The sequence below is a fragment of the Pocillopora verrucosa genome, chromosome 7, assembly GCF_036669915.1.
Source record: "Pocillopora verrucosa isolate sample1 chromosome 7, ASM3666991v2, whole genome shotgun sequence".
NCBI lineage: Eukaryota > Metazoa > Cnidaria > Anthozoa > Scleractinia > Pocilloporidae > Pocillopora > Pocillopora verrucosa.
This window is the reverse complement of record NC_089318.1, coordinates 20150270-20169651: the sequence shown is the minus strand read 5'-3', so window position 1 is coordinate 20169651 and position 19382 is coordinate 20150270. Positions and strand designations below refer to the sequence as shown.

Here is a 19382-nt window from a genome sequence, read left to right as displayed (position 1 = left end):
CTCAGCTGCACTTCCTGTACCTTGGAAACTACCTCGCTGTGGCGAGATCATAATCTACCTTTTAGGGAGGGGATAGAAAGGATTTAATTACTCTTAAGATTGTCAAGTACCATTAAAAACCGAGTTTTTTTTCAGGGACAAAATTTTGAGAATTAACATCATACTGATAAAATGTTACTGCAATCTTATTCAGCCGATATTTATTGCCAATGAACATAACGTATCTAGAAGTTTTCAAATTACACTCTCCCCTACTTAAAAAATTTTTGTCATATTATTTCAGTGATTGCCACTCTCCCCTGGTTACATGTAGTTGACATGGCGATTGTTGAAGGCAAAGCCGTTGTTTGCGTGAAGTTCTAGCTAATATTTTTGACCTTAGAATGTTGAAGAGAAGATCTGAGTCAACGGAAATAACACCCCTCGTTAACAGTGCCGTTGAGAAACTTCAAGAACTCGGTAATCAGTGAGAAATATTGTCAAAAAGACAACAACCATTAAGTTGCATAGTTAGAAAATTTGCCATTTACGTTGTAGGGCACCATGTTAGGACTAGAAGAGAAGGCGGAGAACCTGTGGATACTTCTGGAGTGGACGTGGTCGTTAAAGCCCTCAAAGATCTGGTAGATTGAAATTAAAAATACACTAGCAACTCACTTTTTTATCCTGGGCCTTTAAAGTTATCAAGCTGCCTGATACCTGAGCAGATACATATAAAGTAAATCATGAGGTACCACAAGGGATTGTTGAAATCATGAGGATTTTCTTGGCCAAAAAAGTTTCATTAGAGAGCATTTATTATTCAAATGATGTTTTTATCTTTTGAATTATGCTTCAGAACAGCTCAAAATGTAGCTGCTTGACAATTAGATCTTCCTGTCAAATTTATATCCTCTTTGCGACTCACATTTTATTAAGTTATAGCTTGAAAATTTTCGTTATTTCATTGCAATTTCTTAGCTGATGATATTCCATTTCTCATCATTAGTAACTGATTGACACGTAAATCACAATTTAAGGGAATAAAATGATATTGTGACCTGCAGTGATTTGTGATGTACAAATAAAGAAACAATTTCCATACGTGAGCTGCAATAAAAGCAATTTGTAAGAGAGTTTCTTTTCTGCCATCCCTATAACTGCAGCTTACTTAAAAAAAATTGTTTCTTTCTGTGCACTTGAAAATGAATTGTGTCATACAAATGTGGAAACCAGGAAGAGGTAATTTTTGATTGATTCAAGGGTCATGCACTTGTTTATAAAGGCCCAGATTTCCAAATACTAGTGGAGCTCTAGTAGAATCTCCTCACCCTTTGTTGGAAGCTGTGTGTAAAAACCCACTAGGCAAAGACAACAACTCACTTTTTCATATGATTCTCTGTCTATCTACCTCTGATTGTAAGAAAAATGGTTGTGCCCTCTGCATGTGACTGTTTGCAAATTTATATTTTCTCATTTTGCAAACTTGACAATTATTTGATTAAATTCTCATGTTTACAGCTAATGGTAAAGCTTTATATCATCTTTGTAGATTGAATTAACCTTCAAATCATAACATTTAAAAAAGTAATTTTTGTAAATATGACAGTGACTTAATTCTTGTTTATTACACCTATGTATGTCATTATAGGAAGAAGAAAGATTGAAACTCCATGAACTGCTTGAAACAGAAACAATTACAGCCAGTGTTCTCCGTTACAAACTTAAATACTTTCCAAGCGATATCAAATCAGAGATACAAGGTATGATAAGAATTTTGTGACTTTCCTTGGGCATTGCATGTTCAATTAGGCAATAGACTGCACTTTGCATTGGTCATCTGGTTGGATATAACATTGTCTGGATATTAATATGTATGTACTTTTTCTGTTTAGGTGCTGTATATTCAGCTAGACAGTCAAATGAAGCAGAAATAATGAGACTAAAGGTACTTTTAATTAGTTCAATTTTTAAATTTTCAGATTAGTTGATTATAAACTCCATTTCTCCTCAATATTTCTTCCTCCTGTGTAATTAACTCTCTTAACTAGTTTTTTCTACATGGTTGATTTGAATTGCAAGCTATAAGGCCTCTTAACAGCAGGCACTGGCTGTTCCAAAGTTGAAAAAATGCTATCCGTTGGATACATCTCTATCTGGTGGATATCAAAGTGCACATTGTTTCTACTTTTCTGCTGGATAGTGGTTCATCTGTTAGATATAGTTTTATCCATTCTGTCAACAATTAAGCCCAGGAGGTTATCCTAATATATAAAGTTTGAGGCAAGCAGGATGGTTTGCATGCTCTTTGCCTTATTTATCTGGTGTCCTGGATTGAAAGGGGGCCTTCACTTTGCCAGCTTAAACGCAGGCTTTTTTGGGCTCTATTTGAAAACAAAAAGAAATAAAAATAAATTTAATAAAATCTTAAAATTATTTTTACTGTTATGTATTATCTTTTATAAAGGTTGGTAATCTGCATGATAAATGTATTTTTTTATCATGATATATTTTATTTCATTACATGTCTAACATGCATAGTTGTCTCTATCCATTTTAGACTCAGCTGAACACTATCATCACAAACATCAAGTCCCTTCAGGACAGACACGAAGAACTTGCAAAGGAAAATGCTAAACTGGAGTAAGCATTGTTTACTCCCTCTAAAACATAACAGTTCTATGTGATATTAATCCTCTGACTTCCAAGAGTGATCAGCATGTTATTTCTCCTTACACAATATCACCCCTGCATCACACATTGAGGTCACAAGAAAAAAGGAAATGATCACCAACAAAGGAAGCTCTTCTCTTGTTTGTCAAACAAATCTCCCTTGTCAGCACCTTGTATATAGAACAGTTTGGAGAATATGCAATCTGATGTTAGGGTGTAAACTAAAAACCTGAAATAAGTCAGTATCATGGTATGGCCTCTTTTACTTTTAATATGAAATCCAGAAGTAAACAACATTTAAAACTTGGAATGAAGTTTATGTTCAAAGTTGAACAGATGCTCATGATATAAATAATCAGTATTTGTTTACCAATTCTATAATAATTGAAATCATAAGTATTTACATAAAATCTAAAATATTATTAATATGAAATGAAAATGCATAGCAGGGATTTATACTTTCTAGGCCAGAGAGGAATGACATGCAAACTGGACATGATGAAATCATCGCACTTCTTAATCAGAAGATGGCTGATAAAGCAAGGTAACAAGTCACTGATTGTGGATTCAGAGTGAGAAGGTGGTGTATCTATACAGTGCACATTACAGTGCTGAGAGATATTTAGTTCTAAGGCTTGGGGAGAGAGGGCAGGACTCTCTTATTTTGCACCTGGAGCCAGACATCCTCAGTCCAGCCCTCCAACTCATTCATTAAGTACTGTCTAACAGGGTATGGTTATCAAAAGACTGAGGTGATTTTTTTGTCATGTAGATGTATCCTATTTTGATGTTATAAGCCCAGAGTGTAGTGTGACTACAAAGTTATTGACTTGATTTCTTTTTGCATCTATAGCAAACAAATTACTCTTAATGAAACACGTGATAAACTGAGGGAAACATATAAAAGGGTAAGATACTAGACTGTGGTACATGTAACTATCATCCTCTGATGTAATTAGTTGGGACCCCTGAATTAACCAGGCACACTATTCTCTTGCCCCTCTTGTCCTTCCAAGTTTTTCAACTACCAGTTTTCTCAGAGGCCAGGGGTTAGAGTAGCAGAGAATACACCAAGACTGTTCCAATAAATATGTCCATAAGCATAGGACACTGTGAGCTCTTAATGCTTATTCCTGATGTTTTGCAACTTTTTTGTGTCTTTCATCGAGCTTTTCAACAATTTCAATTCAAAATCAATTGCTATGATCATTATATGCTTAAAGCCATTTGTCCATAATTGTTGGTTGGTGTTAAAATTTGTGTGACCTACACTTTACAGACACATTTGTCTTTTGAGACACTTGTTACCTCTCCTGCCCATCCCATGAACACATTGGCAATCAACAAATCTAGAAGGGGGGTAGGAATTGTGGGAAAATAATATCATAAACATTGTTCTGGAGAAGTATCCAAACCAATTATGTCTTGAGTGTGGCTATAATTTCCTAGTACAGTAAATGGTTTGAATAGGGAGGTAACATAGTTTATTATGTAGTTGAATCATTAAGATGAGGATACTCTCAAGAAGGATTATTCTGATAATGACTGAAATAATAATGATGGATGCCAAGATCAGAGATGACTTGCACTAAAATTGTCAAAAAATCAGCTAGGTACTGACAACAGTTCTCCTCAGGACTATTTTCACCATGATGATCAGATTTCATGGGCAAATATTTCCTTGTGTAACAACTGATATACACTACAATGTTTAAAATCCATAATTCAGTTACTGGTATGTAATAGTTCAGGTAAGAATTGCAAAACATATTACCCTGACCACTGTTGTTAAGTGATGGCGATTGTTTTTAAATTAAATTGTTTTCTCCTGTATAAAGATAATTGACCTGGAAGATTCAATTGTTCAGTTGAAAGAAGATTTGGTTCATGAACGAGAGGAAGCACGACTGGAAAAAGAAAAGCTTAAACAATCAGTGGTGAGTACTTTGGAAATTAAATGGACATTTTATCCTTTTTTACCTGAAATTATGACTCAGTCTGTCAATCTGATTACTACATTGCATTTAAGCTGTATAATTTTTAAAACACTCTGCTAGAGGCCTTTTATCTGACATTTTACGTATAACTGACCAGTAAATGACAAATACATGAAAGTTAGTCGTACAATTATCATTTTTTCACGTAGTGAATTGATTGATTTATGCAGATCTGATGGTTATGTTGAATATTTATAATAATTGTTCATGGGCTCATCATTGATGATCAAATTTCTGTGCAGGCTGACACTCAGAAAAAAGCAGAGGAGCAGCGCAAGACAAATATTGAAAAGAGAAAGTAAAAACCTTTACTTCACTTTTTATCAAATTTTATGGATATGAAAAAAATATATTTGAACTGTATCAGATAGTTCAAGTTTTTACTGTGTCACATTACAATTCATTTAAAATTTGATCAAGTTATTTAATAATGCCTATCCCTTAATTCACAGTGAGGGAGTATTTAACATAGTAACTCAGCTCTTCATTAGATAAACTAAGTTTGTATAATTATTTTTCTGGACTAATTCTTTGTTATTGTTTTATTCTGTGATTTTAACCATGAAATCTTTTAGTTTGGATTTCTCCATGAGTACTATTTTTTTCAGGGAAATTGACAAATTGCAGGAGGAGTTAGTGGACAGTGAATCAGTTTTAGACTCTAAGAGAAAGGTGCATTACTTCAACTTCCAAAGTTTGAGATGAGTTTATTTCTGATTAACCAAGCTGCTGTTACACTGTTGTTGTTTTTTTTTATACCTTGATCCTTTCCCATGAAACAGCATTTATTTTCTTAAGGATATACTCGCAGTTGTTTTGTGTTTCTTAAGGATTGGAAAGGAGAAAAGAAAGAATTTTGGTGCAAAGATCACCAGGTTCTATGTAAATATGTGTGTTATTACTTGAAATGTCTTTTCTAGAACATTAGGAAGTTTGAAACATCACGTAACAGGCTGGAGGCTCAAGAGGTACAACTAAACAGACAACTTCAGAAGGAAATCAAAGATAATTCCGTATTGACGCAAGAAGGGTGAGTCAGATGAAGTGAAAAGAAAGTGTATGTCATGTAATAGTCTCTGTTAGATCAGACATGATTTCATTTTGGTGGGGATTCCTTGGTGTTAATCTGTGATTTTTTTTGTCTGCCACAGTCTTCGATACAAAGCACTCTGGATAAATTTTCAGTTACATAAGAGCCCAAAAGAGGTTGTTAAACAAATTTTTAGCACCTTTAAAATAATATAAAATTGTCATCTTTCACGCTGTGGAACAACAATAAAAAATAACTACATAGAACAATGCATAAAATGAAAGGGAGTGGATGAAAGGTAATGAGAGGTTTTCAGTCACGATGCATTTAGTTCTCTGACTTTTAAAGACACATTTGAGTCTTCATAATCTATCTTTTACTGCATCAGCAAATGTTGTACTTTTTTCTTTTCTCTAGGATGAAAATTGTCAAAGAACACAATGAAATGGCTTCACGGTTGGAGGAGAGAAAGAAGTCATTGCAAGTTCAACTAGAAATGGTGTGAATCCTCAAATTGCGGAATTATAAGGCAAAACGAACCAAAGCGATTTTTATCTCTTGTGTAGTACTATATATATCACCTCTCCATGAACAATGTGAATGTGCAAGACAGGGAGGAATTTGATTTAAGATTGCTAACCACAGTAGATAATTTAAGGCTAGTGGCAAGTGAACCAAGGAAGGGCTGTAAAACCAGAGGAAAGAAAACAGCTGTAAAACCGGAGAAAACGGTTAAACCCATGCTGAACATGCTGTTTTGCTAAATTTTTTACGTTACAGGTACTGAATAAACTGAAAGAGGCAGAAGAACAAGATAAACAGCTGACATTTGAAAAGAAATCACTTGAAAAAGGTGACATCTGCAGCAGATTTTTTTAGCTACTGTGGGGAAAAAATGTCTTTAAGTAAATATCATTGTAAAAAAAAATGGAACGCGAATTTCATTCGAGGACAGTTGTGCTAATTATGTGTTTCATTTATACCTTGAAAGTTTTTCATTCTTTATACAGTTTTTTCCTTCCAAAGAGTGTTTCAACTATTGAATTTTAAATTGAAAGAGCTGAAAGTTTCTTGATTGTAACTTTTTTTCCCCTGTAGAATATAAAATTGCCATGGAACTTCAGGAACAAGACGCTGAGGTGGTACGACAACATGAAAGAGTGTAAGAGGCATTTGAGTTTTATATGATGATTGGACTTTTACATTTTGAATAGTTGAGCAGTTTAATTTTTGCACAAACTTGATTTGACCGACGTTTCGTTGTAGGCGTGAGTGTGAAATTCGGGGTTTTCACCGTTAAGACACAAAATCACGTACATGAGTGCAAGTTTCTCAAATGCAGTCTTCTGTAATTATGTTTAAAATCAGTTCTGTTTCTGTTTGATTGTACAGCCTTGCCAGAGGCAAGGAATCGTTACATAACCAAAATCAGCAATGTGCCAAGGTTAGAGCAGAGAACATGGAGTTAGAGGAAGAGATGAACCAGCTGGAGGAAAGCCACAAGTAAGGAATAATTTAATGGTTAATGACCCTTAACAACCCAACGTCAGAATGTATATTCTCCATACTGTTCTATATACATTTCCTTTGGTACTGAAGAGGAGAATTTGTGCATCAATCTAGTCAAGAGCTTCTTGAATTGGCGATCATTTCCTTTATTCTCATTACCTTAATGTTTGATTCAAGGGTGATATTGTAAGGAGAAATTAGATGCTAGTCAGTTTCAGGAGTTAAAGGGTTATTACTAATTTGTGTTTGGTTGCCTCATGAGATGTTCGGCCTATGAATCAAAGCAGTTTTCTGGCGCGTACAGCAGCCGCGAGTTAATGGCTCTTTTCCCTGGAGTTTGCAACAGAACTGATACCTGTATCGTTTATTTGAAAAAAATATATAAAAAAAAACCTTAGCAAAGTCAAGTCACTAGATTGGACGATTTCAAAGCGCGCCAGAAGTAGTGACTCTGTTCTCCCATTCGTTTCTTTGTTTAAGTCTCAAAAGCACTTGCATGTTCGACCGGACACTGACATTATGAGGCAAGTGATGCAAATGCGAATGAATAAGTTTTTGTTTTAATTCCTCAGTTGAAGCTAGATGATTCGCAAAACTAAAATCAGCTGTTGATTCTGTCTCCTCAGAGCAACTGTAGATGTATACAACAAGGAAATCGAAACGTCCAAGAGCGCTTTAACGGTGGAGAGAAAAGACAGGTTAGAACCAAAGAAAGATGTAATTAGCACATTTTGCCTTGACAGGTGCGTGCACTTGTCAGGGAAAACTTTTGTTATTGTGGCTTCAACTCCCGCTCTTGTCAGCTAATTTGCTTTTATTTGCAATTTTTGCATATCAACCTCACTAAATATTCTAATGAATGATGATGTAACACGTTGTATCAATTTTTCCACGGGCTTTTCTTTGCTTTTATGGTTATTTTTGATTCCCTCGGATCTTTGGTTCTAGAATCGGATCCGCCTAAAATTACCGGGTATGGCTACTTTCATCGTGTGTAGGGATTCATATATTGAATCAATCTCGTTTTTGACTGCAGGCAAGTTTTACAAAAGAAAAGAGACAATGTCACGAAGGAGTCGAACGAGTTCAAAGGCGAATATGGACGCTATATGGCTACAATGTCCAAGAAGGTCACTGAAGGGAAAGCGGAACATACCAGGTTAACAGAGCGTGTGAGTATAATGCAGTCTGAAATTTGTATTTACAAAGTTGAAAATCCAGGACTTCATTGGTTGTGCTTTTCCTTGCCTTGTGATTGGTTCTGAAAACGCGCGGCAACCCCTCGACCAATCAGGTTGCAAATTTATATAAAACTAGTAATGACTTGGTCAGCGGTTTTCCCAGCGCTTGAGTTGACTGCGTTTTATTGTCTACTTAATGTGTATGTATTTTTTCCTACTGCAGGGGACTCAACTGCAAAAAGACTTGAAGAAGGACGAAGCAGACATTATCAGTAAACAGAAACAGCTCAAGAAAGCAAAACACGATTACACTTCACTTCAAAAGCAGCTCAAGACTCAGCTTAAAGCTCTTCAAGTAAGCTGGTCTAACGTGTTCAGATCTGTTGTTGCTTAATAGAGTTCATTTAGTGGATCCAGTGAATGAGGGAGAAATTTGGGATTTTTCATCAGTTTGGTAGAAAACTATACAACACTATTCGTTAAGAGATTTTTCCGTATTTCCGCTCTTGCGTGCTGTTTGAAACTTCTTCCACGCACTACTTCAAATTTTAACATCAATTTTATTTGATTACAGGAAAGTATTGATAAGTTGGAGAAAGACAGGGACAAGAAAAAAGATGTAATTCAGGACAAAACCGTAAGAATGATATCTCGCGTTTACTGCTATGATTCTCCTTAACGAATGCGCTTTTCCAAGAAAATTGATTTTCACCGTATGTTAGCAAAGAAGAGGACTCAAGTTGAAAAACACTCGCTGAGGTACAATTTCCTGCTAAGGGTCCTTGTCAATTTAACTACATGAATCCTCGCCGTCCGTTTTAGTCTGCTCTAGCATGAAGGTTACTCTGTGGATCACTCGTCGATGATTTGCGTTCTTACCTTTGCAGCCAATCTTCAAAGATCTCGAGGTTCAGTTTAAAGAAAGGACACACGAGTTTGACACGACAAAGAAGAACATAGTCGGTAAGTAACGTCATAACAAAAAGTAATTTTCAGTTGAATATCGAAAATAATCTATGATTGTATTGGTTCTCCTTTCATCTGCCTTTTCATTGGTCTAGAAATTTTGCACAAACCTCTCGACCAATCGGATGTAAAGCTTAAATCGATCGCGACTTTGTCGTCTGAGTTTTCCCGCGCCTCAAGCATATCTCTCGTTTTCTCTCCGATTACTGATTGGCTCCTTGTGATATTTTTTTTGGACGGTGATTGGCCGTTGAGATCATTTCGGTTTTGGTTTTGAGACACTCATTCGAAAAGCGCTCTAGTATGCGAAAGTTGTCAAAACGCCAGCTAGTTTTTTCTAAAATTATGGTAGGAACTCAACGAAACTGGGGAGCAAATTTTTTTCTGTGAATTGAGTAAAGACTGATATTCAGTGCAGAACACATGGAAATCATCGAAAATGTGATTTGAGATAGTGCTTGTAAAGGTCTTCATGATTATATTAGAAGGTATTACAATGAAGAGACAGGGTGTTGCTACTCCTATACGGACACGGAGATGACCTTTTTTCTGTCAAAATTAGATTTCCTTAGTGGTAAAACGCTTAAGGCAATGTTGGACTAAACATTTAATCCATGTAGAAGATTTAAGAGGAGAACTGTCACACACATTACAAACACGCCGATTGGTTTCAAAGCTTACAACACTGACGATATGAAAGCGTGATAAACATTCCTTTTTTCTTCCCATCTCTTGATATCACAGACCTAAAAAACAAAAAAGCTAGTCTGGAGACATCTGTTCAAAGGGCTCAAAGAGACGTGGACAAGTTAGCAGAACCACAGACTCGTTTACACGGGAAGCTGAGGGAGAGACGGGTAGAGGCCTTGGAACAACTCAAGAACCAATCAGAGGACGTGAAGAAGATTGAAACAGAAATATTTTCATCCGGTCAGCGGCTTGGGGCAGTACTCAAAGAGAACCACAGGTATAATAACAAACCCACCTTAGGGGCAAACAAGGGGGGAATAAGTGTATCTCTTCATTAACCTTTAAGCCCATGGTATAATGGGCAAGTGTAGAATTGTTCAACAAAATTCTACCGCTTACGATTGAAACAACTACCCAGGTTACGGCTTGTAAGTCTTGAAGAGTGAAGCTTAAACTTCTGTAGTGTACTTCAAGTTCAAGGAAGTTTGACCCGTTCTCTGTGAACGTAAAAATTGTAATTTAAAGTATCAGTGACCTCCCTCTTCTTTATCCAGGGCCTCTTTCTATGATGCTCCTCCCTTCTAGGACCGCTAGTTTCTCATAAACCCCACTCCTGTTATGCTGCCTTTTTCTCTTCCCCCCCCCCCCATTCATTGCAAAATTTTTATTCATTAACGCTTAGAGGATTTTAAGTACAAAATAAACTTGTATTCGAAAGTCTGTTATAGTTCCCACTTATTTTGAATATCGTGGGTTTTCAACTAAAGAATTGTCTCTGTACATAGTATTCTTTAAATCTGAGCCAAGGTGGCAATTTATGGCATAAGTAATGAGGAGGCAAGCCGCCAAATATCCCCATCCACCCCCTGTTTGGTTACCCTACCCTCTAGATCTTCTTTGGTATTTCTGGTCAAAAACTGAAATGGAGCTAGTTCTCGAGTCCGCTGAACCTTTGCTGATGTTCTCGACTTCTAGCGTTGTAAATAACACTTAAATTTCAATTACTGTTTCGAAGAAGTGTGTGCATGTCGAATAACAGTTAACGCTTTTATAATGCTTTTCTTTTTCATGTCATGCACAAGATTTAAGCAGGTATGTGACAATGTGGAGAATTTTGACCATGACACGCAATGTCAGCAATTTTGTTAAATCATTCATCCAGCCTTTAACCACCTCCCCACATCAATTCGTCCCATCGGGGTCCCGCATTTTCATGAGTTTGAAGTAGATTATTGAGATAAGCAGAGTTACTGCTGAAATACGGCAAGATTGACCCTTTACACTCTAGTATCAATATGCGTATTCTTAATACTGTTCTTTGTATGTTTCCTAAGGTGCTAACAAGCAGAATTGTTTAACAATCAAAAGCATCTTTAGTTGATAACCATTTCCTTATTTCTCAAGACCTTAATGTTTGATTCAGGGGTGAGGAGAAGTTAGGTGCTAGTTACTCTTAAGGGCGAGAAGTTCAAGGTAGCGAAAACTGACTTTTCTACGGAGAGCTTTTGCTGTGATTTTTGAATAATTAGTTAATAATTCTACTCGTTCTCCAGGCCATCAGACAGCTTGAAGCGGAAATTGAAATCACACGGAAGGCAATGATCGCAAACTCTGGAACAAGAGAGATATTGCAAAAACAGCTTTTGGAATACAGGGGTACGTTTTCTAAAGCTGTCTTCATATGCTTCTGTCTTTCCTTTAAACCTTAAACTTTTGGGTTTATAAAATAGAATTCTAACAGTTACTGTCGTATTTAGCTCAAACCTGTGTGATTGCATGGGCTGTAAGTCTGTGTGAGGACATTTTTGTATGGAATAAAATCTGGGCGAAATAAAATTAGAGTACTTCTGAAATAACGTGGAAAAGCGAACAGTATCTGATTGTGCTGCCCCTCGATAACAATGATATAATTTAGAGTTCTTATTTTCAGGTACGCTACACGAGCGCTGGAGAGAGGACTTCAACCTTGATAAAGTAAGTGCTAAAAATCTTGATGGACAGAGGTAAGAATCTCTTGACATTGCATCAGTGTTCAACTTCTTTTTTACCTTTTCTTGATTAAAACAGATTTATGCTGAACGAGATTCTCTGATGTTGGAGGACATTGAAAGACTTCAAGAGGAAACTAGTGTGAGAGAAGAAAGGTAAAAAGACTGTCAGAAGGGAAACTAGATAGAAATACTTGACGGCTGAATAATATGGAAGTTTCTCAGTAATCTAAAGGAGGCCAACTGAGTCTTGTAATTATGGCACTAATAATCTTGCTGTCTCATGCTGTATGCAGGATTGATGAAATCCATCAACAACTCGAAGAGCAGCTGTCGGTATTGTCTCACTTCATTGATGGAGTGGCAAACTTAAGACCTAAAGGTTTGTCTGGCGTACTTATTATGGCGCTTTTTGTTTGACTCTTGAAAAAAAAAGGAGAAGTTATCACAACAATCATCCAGAACACTGAAAATAGAAAATCACTAGGCGTCATTGCGAATTAAATGTAAAAGCTTGTAAAGAGACGGGCTCAAGCGCGGGAAAACGCGAATGGCCACAAAATCCAACGCCTTGAGAGGATGTTTACTTCCCCCTCCCCCCCCGCCCCCTTATAGGATGCTTGTTGTTTGTTATATCCTACGAGTATTTTTATCGAAGTTTTTTCATAAGCTCACATGTATGGGACCACATTTTCATGCAGCTCTTTCCCCCAGTTCCTATTCGAATTTATGTAATCTCTTGTCCATTCTTTTGCAGACACTGCGCAATCAGAGCGTAAATCAGAAGGTACGAATGCATTTACATCCCTTAAGATTTATCCCCACTCATAGGCTGGTTTGAAAGGATCCTTGCTCAATTTATGATTTAGTTTTGTAGCCGTTTTTTAACTTGTAACTTTTGCTGCAGTGATCTATACAACACTTATGTTTTGAGCTTGAGATTTCTATGATGAGGGTGTAGCCTGAATCAACACTGAATCACGCACAAAAATAGAGAGCGAGTAATCTAATTATTTTCTTATGAATTGACTATTCGCTTAAACTTGAAAAAAGACAGGCTTGTGTTTTATTTTGTTTTTTTTTACAACCGCACTCTGCGAGGCTATTCTCACTGTTCTTTATCTATCAAGGAATAAATAGCGAGTAACGTATTCGTAACCGATCAGCTTTCAGAATTTTTAAGAGAATTCTGGTGAGTAAAGTGGAAATTCTAACAGCGTGCAGTTGTAAACAAAATTAAATAAGAATATGGGCTTGTGTTATAGCTGTTTTGAAGACCATTTAATTTATACCAAAACAACTAGGTTATTCGCTCTCGATTTCAATGGCTCTAAGCCCTCCTTAATTATCACGCGATAATGTAATCGTTGAATAGCATCCACCCTCTACTGTGTTATTTCTTATTAATATCAATATGATAGGCAAAACATTACTTAAGTGCTTGTGGATTCGAATTGATCTTGTCGTGTGTATAATAGCTCACGAGTGAGTGAAGCGACCATAGGAAAATTATTATCATCACTCGAAGATTAAATTCGTACCCAAGCGACGCCATTTAATATCCGCCCTATGTCTGTTGTTCCATGGTCTCCTGCTCAAATTTGGAGGGTATCGATGGTTACTGATACGAAACAATTTTGGTATTTAGGCGGGAAAAAGATAAAACCAGGAAAACCGCTCCACGGATCTCCGCCACTGTCACCGAAGCCCCCACCCAAATCACCGACTCGGCGAAAATCTACCAGTGACGTCAGTGCACCTGCTGAAAGCGATTTATAAAGCAGAGGAGATGCCTTGATGTGTGTGTCGAGATAGCATTTTATTTTGCTGTCATTAGGGGGGTTATTTATCCTGAAAGCTTTTGTAAATAAAGGTATCTATTAAATATGGAAGGATGATGTTATTCATTGAATAACAAGGGCATACTGGGAGAAAAAAGAACTCCGAGTGTTCCCAATAGGAGTGGAACCTACGATGACTCAAGTTGCACGAGTTGTTGCTTTGGACGAGATTTCATTAGAATCAAACGTTTGTAACTCTTTCCCCCGTCCCCCTCCCCCTTCCTCTTTTTCTGTCAGTCCCTATTCAAAGAGAATGGCGACAACAAGACAAATTCAAAATATTTACAGGTATGGAAAAAGTTTTTCGGTAGATACGTTTGTGGAAACCATTTTCTAGTAGAACTTTAATATCGATTTATCGACACACAGAAAATGAAAAACCAGTCATAACAGCTTCGAGACAAAATAATCATACTTCTGCACTTTAAAGTGAAGTTCTCGATCAAACTTTTTCCCCACGGATCCGTAGCGCCAGCTGCATATCTCGAGGCATAATAGTAACCCTACGGGCATGGAGAGCAATAGGTTCATATCATCAAACAAACTAACGATGTATGACTCGGCCGCTTCTTGGAGCGCTAGCAAAGCTGTAGGTTGAAACCGCAAATATGGGGCAAAATTGTGCGAAATCTCACGGACAAGGCGTTGGAAGGAGATTTTCCCTATCAACAAATTCGTATTTCTTTGGAATTTTCCGATTTCTTTCAACGCAAGGGCTCCTGGACTGTACCTCAATCTTTTCTTTACGGGACGAGTGGTGATCAGGAGGGGTGTAATTTTCACAGGAGATATCGGGAATGTCGCGATTTCTTCATCCTCTGCTCCTTCGCGATTGAAAGGTAGGGGCTGATTTGGAAAAAATCGTTGATTTCCCACTCTGCAACCGCAGATCGTTTGTTTTATTCTAACCATGTCTTCAAAACACGTCCAAGACTTTTGATGTCTGCGTCTTTCCACCTATTTAGACAAAAAACAGAGGAGAAAATTATTATTGCTCAAAGCAAATGGAGGGTAGGAGTATAGTACGTGAACTTTACAGATAAGTTTGCGGTACCTCAAATCAGTTCATTGTTAGTAGCAGTCATTTTAGTATTAGTAACAGGGGGAGTTTGTTAATAGCGTTAACCTCAAAAGTCCATTTTCGTATTTATTCGTATCATTTGTAGATACACCATTTTCAAAAACGTTGCAATTTTAAAATGTGTATCAAATACATAAACCTTTGCTTTTCCCAACAAAAACGACTGTATAAATTTGAATAAATATGTATGTGTGCATGTAAAAAAGTTGGCAGTGGTATTTTGTGTTGTGAGGCAAATCACTCCTTTCAGCCCACAAAGAGGTTTTCAGTCCCTAGAGCGCGAAGAAACGTCTGATTAAAGTAAAGCCTTAAATTAGCTTCAAAAATACAGAAGTATTAATTAGTCTTTTAACTCCAACCTCTACAAGACCCATAAATGGTTACGAACTAATCATAAACTGTACTTACGAAGTTCACGCCAGATACTTTGTTGCCAATATTTAATAAAAATATTTCAGGAAGTTAGCTTCGATTATCGCTTAGCTAGGTCTTCAGTCTTGACAAACAACTTTGCGACGGGCGGCGGCAACGCGCAAAATGGCGTGAAAATATATTAAAGTTCACACGGCAACCAGGTGGACAATCAGACATGGTTTGAAAATATGCCCCAAAGTTCGAAAAGGTTTTTGAACAACTTTAACGTTGTGGCGGTTTGCTTCCTGACGCCTATTTACACCTCGTCAGAAAAAAAGGCCGCTAATTAGTGATCATATAAAGGACCTCTTGTTGCAGCGTTTAGATCACCCCTGATGAAGGCACTAGACAGGGGTGTCGAAACGTTGGGTATATGAATTGTAACTTCTTCGGTTACATTCATTAAATCTGTAAACCAGAGTAGCATCAAACCATGTCTGATTGTCCACCTGGTTGCCGTGTGACATTAATATATTTCATTTGCGAGAAAAGTATGGTCAGACTGTTGTTACAAGGGTCAACCGGCTCGCGAACATCAGAGTCCGCATTGCTTAGTATCGCTGTCATTTGTATCTCAATCACCGTTGTAAAGAAAACTATGTGCTTCCATCGAGTTTGAGATTTCGGCCTCCTTTACGGAGTGCTAAAGGATACAAGCTCATAGTCCGTACTGGGTTTTCTCTTCTTAAGCTACGAATAGATGAATGTCACAGTTCCATACTACGTTTGCGTACGTTATTCTCTCGTTCACTCAGTGAACTCTCTGCTTTGATTAACAACTCCGAAACTTCCTGGGCCGAGGAGTTCTGCAGTTCGAAAGAACTGCAGACGTTTACCAAACAGAGAGAGAAACACGACAGAAAATTCCGTCATTTGCTCAGTAAGAGGTCTCTTGTTAATTCAGGCTCATCTCTGAAATATAAATGGGACATGAACCTTTCCTCCAAGGAGTTATCTGGGCTCGATTAAGCGCAATTTTTCATTAAAAAACGACGATTTTTTGAAGGTTTGAATAAAGACTTAAAAAAATTCAACTTCTTGAAAACAAAGCAAATAGTCCCAAAGGTAATCTATTGTTTGCGCTATTGTTTTCTTCTAACAAAGAACTGTATGCATAATGAAGTATGGGGCTGTACGGAAACTTTGCCTTTGAATTCAGTAGAGCCGTCGATCCAATTCACCCTCAGTTGAGCGTGAAAAGGATAGACACTTGCCCTTTCTTGATTTAAATGTGTCCAGAGGGGTTTAGCGTAATGTAGAGACAAGTGTTTACCGTAAACCTACCCACACCGACAAATACCTCGCTTTCAATTCTCACCACCCTATTTGCCATAAAAAGTCTGTAGCCAAAACTTTACTTAGGAGGGCTGACTGTCTACCATCTTCGCTCGATTCGAAGGCTGAGGAGAGGAAATATGTTTCTAATGTCCTAAGGACAGATGGCTATACAAAAACCTTTCTCTGTAACTGCCAAAAACCAGTTAAAACTAGTAACGCTCTTGATGAAAGGGAACCAGCGACTAGTTTTGCTGTTATTCCTTACATTCAGGGTGTTACGGAACCCATTAAGAGAATTTGAATAGCCACAACGCGAAAGTTCCTCAAAAACCTTTTCGGACTTTGGGGTATATTTTCGCCAAACCTAAGGATCTCGTCACGAAAGAACAACGAACCGACGCCGTTTATTCTATTCCTTGCAATGACTGTGATAACGAATACATCGGACAGGCCAAACGTCAGTTTGGTACACGTTTAAAAGAGCATCAAAAAGCGGTTATCTTTTGCAAAAAGGAAAATTCAGCTTTAGCGGAGCACACATGCCTAACTAACCATACAGTTGGGTGGGATAATTCTAAAATTATCACCACTAATCGGTGTTACCACCAGCGCCTTTGTTTGGAGGCTTGGCATATTACTCCGCCCACGCTCCTTAAAATAGTGACGATGGCGGTTTGCTTCCTGACGCCGTCAGAAAAAAAAGGCCGCTAATTAGTGATCATATAAAAAGACCTCTTGTTGCTGCGTTTAGATCACCCCTGATGAAGGCACTAGACAGGAGTATCGAAACGTTGGGTCTATGAATCGTAACTTCTTCGGTTACATTCATTAAATCTGTAAACCAGAGTGGCATCAAACCATGTCTGGCGGGAAAATGATTATCATCACTTCCGGTCACGTGACAAGTTGCTAAGTGCTCCGTAGATCTGTCACGCACGAGTAAAACTTTCCGGTTCTCTACGACAAAATGGAGCAAATTTTTCTTGTTCAGCTCCTGTTTTTATCGAGCCTTATTATTTCTTTAGCGGCGGTAGATATCACCCTTAAGAACGATGATTTAATCCACTCGCCGTTCTCTGAGGAATTGGGAAACGACGCGAGTCTGGATGGGCCAAAAGTTTTTACGAAGGAAGAGCTGTCGGAATACGACGGAAAGAATGTAAGTAATATTCTATACTTTAAAGTCGGTTAATTTGGATGCATTTGATCTCCACGATCTCCTAGTTATTTACCTGTTGTCATCTTCAAAGGTGTACAGTGTAGAGGTTATTGGAATCCCTAAAAAGATTACGTGACATATCTAATCTCAATTTGGACTGCCAACGACGAGTGACATGATCTATGCCATGTTCAATTTTCTATTGTTCAATTTTGCTTCGTCATCTTTTTCGCTTCCAGCCTGATCTTCCCATCTACGTAGCGATCAAAGGGATTGTATTCGATGTCTCAGAATCGAAAAGTAAGACTTGGATCGTATTTTCTTACTGTTTGTCATCTTTCCATTTGCCACTTGTCAGTTGATGAGTAAAGATGCCGCAATTGTTTTTCTTTCTCCTCTGTGAGTAGAAGCTTATGGACCCGGAGGATCCTACAACAAGTTCACTGGCAAGGATGCATCAAGAGCTGTAGCCAAATGGTCTATGGCAGAGGAAGATCTCAATGATAATTTGGTGAGGCCTGCATGACGTCATACGTACTTATATTATATTTAATATTTCCCGTATTAATTGAGCGAGCAGAGTGGCGCAGAGGAAGCGTGCTGGGCCCATAACCCAGAGGTCCGAGGATCAAAACCTCGCTCTGCTAGAACATTTTTCTTTTCCAATCTTCTCCAATTTTTTTTTTAATTCCTTTTTTTTTATCCTTTATTTTTCGCATTTCTTTATTTTTATTTTTATCATCCAGGAGGATCTATCGGAAGCTGAACTCAACCGCCTAGATACAGTCTTCAAGAAGCTGTACTTGGAAAAGTATCCCAAGGTTGGTTATGTCGAGGGACACGAGCCCAACCATGAAGACAACCTCACTATGAGAAAGAATAAAAACATAGAACTTTGAGTGGTAAACGTCTAATTTTAATAGGATAAGAAATCCGTTGGAGAAGTTTTGCCTTAAGAGTGATCGCACAGATACACCGAACAAGTCGGTTCGTAAACGCCCTAGATAGCATTTGATCACAGTTAAGAGACGATGTCATTCCTAATTCAAGATCGATGCCTCAATTTGTAGGTTGTTTGAAAACTTCTCATTTAAGCTTATGTGTGAAGGCAAATACTTTTGCCAGAAGCCTGTGTCAACCTGTGAAGACAAAGCTTCTTCATCTTATTTCGTCTCCATTTTACTTACATTGTTAGGAAAGAAGATTTGCAGTGAAAACTCGCAAGCCTTGCATTTTTTTTTCTTGTTTTCTCGAAATTGAATGAGTAGAATTTTAAAAAGATACATGTAAAAACTGGTTAGGATAGGATTAATTGCAGTGTATTTCTAGGGGTGTGAAGCATTTTTTTAAGGAGGCGTGTTTCCAAGAAAGTAAAATTAAAAATAAAAGCAAGGACACTGACATCTTTAATCTATTTTGTGGTTTACTGCCGTATTGATGACTGCACCATCGACAATTTTTAAAATCTTTTTACATGCATCAGTCACAAACTGCTGTGCCTCGTGTGCCACTTCCTTGTTCTTACCACATTTTCTAATTCACCTGTGATCTATTGCTGAACAGACACAAGAAACATGGACTATATCAGTGAATGGA

At 37.6% G+C, this 19382-nt stretch overlaps 2 protein-coding genes and 1 non-coding gene across 4 annotated transcripts; all 3 read left to right on the top strand.

The window, feature by feature from the left end:
- Positions 1 to 313: 313 nt before the first annotated feature.
- Positions 314 to 13905, top strand: LOC131781794 (coiled-coil domain-containing protein 175). Of its 2 annotated transcripts, XM_059098512.2 has the most exons (28): positions 314 to 459; positions 538 to 623; positions 1631 to 1742; positions 1875 to 1927; positions 2540 to 2622; positions 3119 to 3196; positions 3506 to 3560; positions 4491 to 4589; positions 4892 to 4947; positions 5258 to 5321; positions 5570 to 5679; positions 6097 to 6178; positions 6460 to 6532; positions 6778 to 6841; positions 7072 to 7182; positions 7815 to 7886; positions 8225 to 8360; positions 8593 to 8724; positions 8944 to 9006; positions 9257 to 9332; positions 10080 to 10302; positions 11108 to 11117; positions 11579 to 11681; positions 11956 to 11999; positions 12093 to 12169; positions 12310 to 12395; positions 12771 to 12800; positions 13662 to 13905. In XM_059098512.2, exons 1-28 carry the CDS (start codon positions 384 to 386, stop codon positions 13790 to 13792), a joined length of 2385 nt encoding a protein of 794 aa, XP_058954495.2. In that variant the 5' UTR covers positions 314 to 383; the 3' UTR covers positions 13793 to 13905. The 2 variants fall into 2 exon arrangements, 1 of the variants encoding a protein (XP_058954495.2); XR_009339992.2 differs by lacking the exons at positions 11108 to 11117; positions 12310 to 12395; positions 12771 to 12800; positions 13662 to 13905.
- A 3641-nt stretch (positions 13906 to 17546) lies between these two features.
- On the top strand, positions 17547 to 19196 carry LOC131781827 (uncharacterized). The gene is made up of 4 exons (XM_059098542.2): positions 17547 to 17786; positions 18026 to 18086; positions 18194 to 18297; positions 18533 to 19196. The coding sequence occupies exons 1-4, from the start codon at positions 17595 to 17597 to the stop codon at positions 18683 to 18685; spliced, it is 510 nt and encodes a 169-aa protein (XP_058954525.2). The 5' UTR covers positions 17547 to 17594; the 3' UTR covers positions 18686 to 19196.
- Trnam-cau (transfer RNA methionine (anticodon CAU)) lies at positions 18362 to 18433 on the top strand. Its single transcript has one exon. It is a non-coding gene; the product is annotated as a tRNA-Met (tRNA).
- Positions 19197 to 19382: the final 186 nt, after the last annotated feature.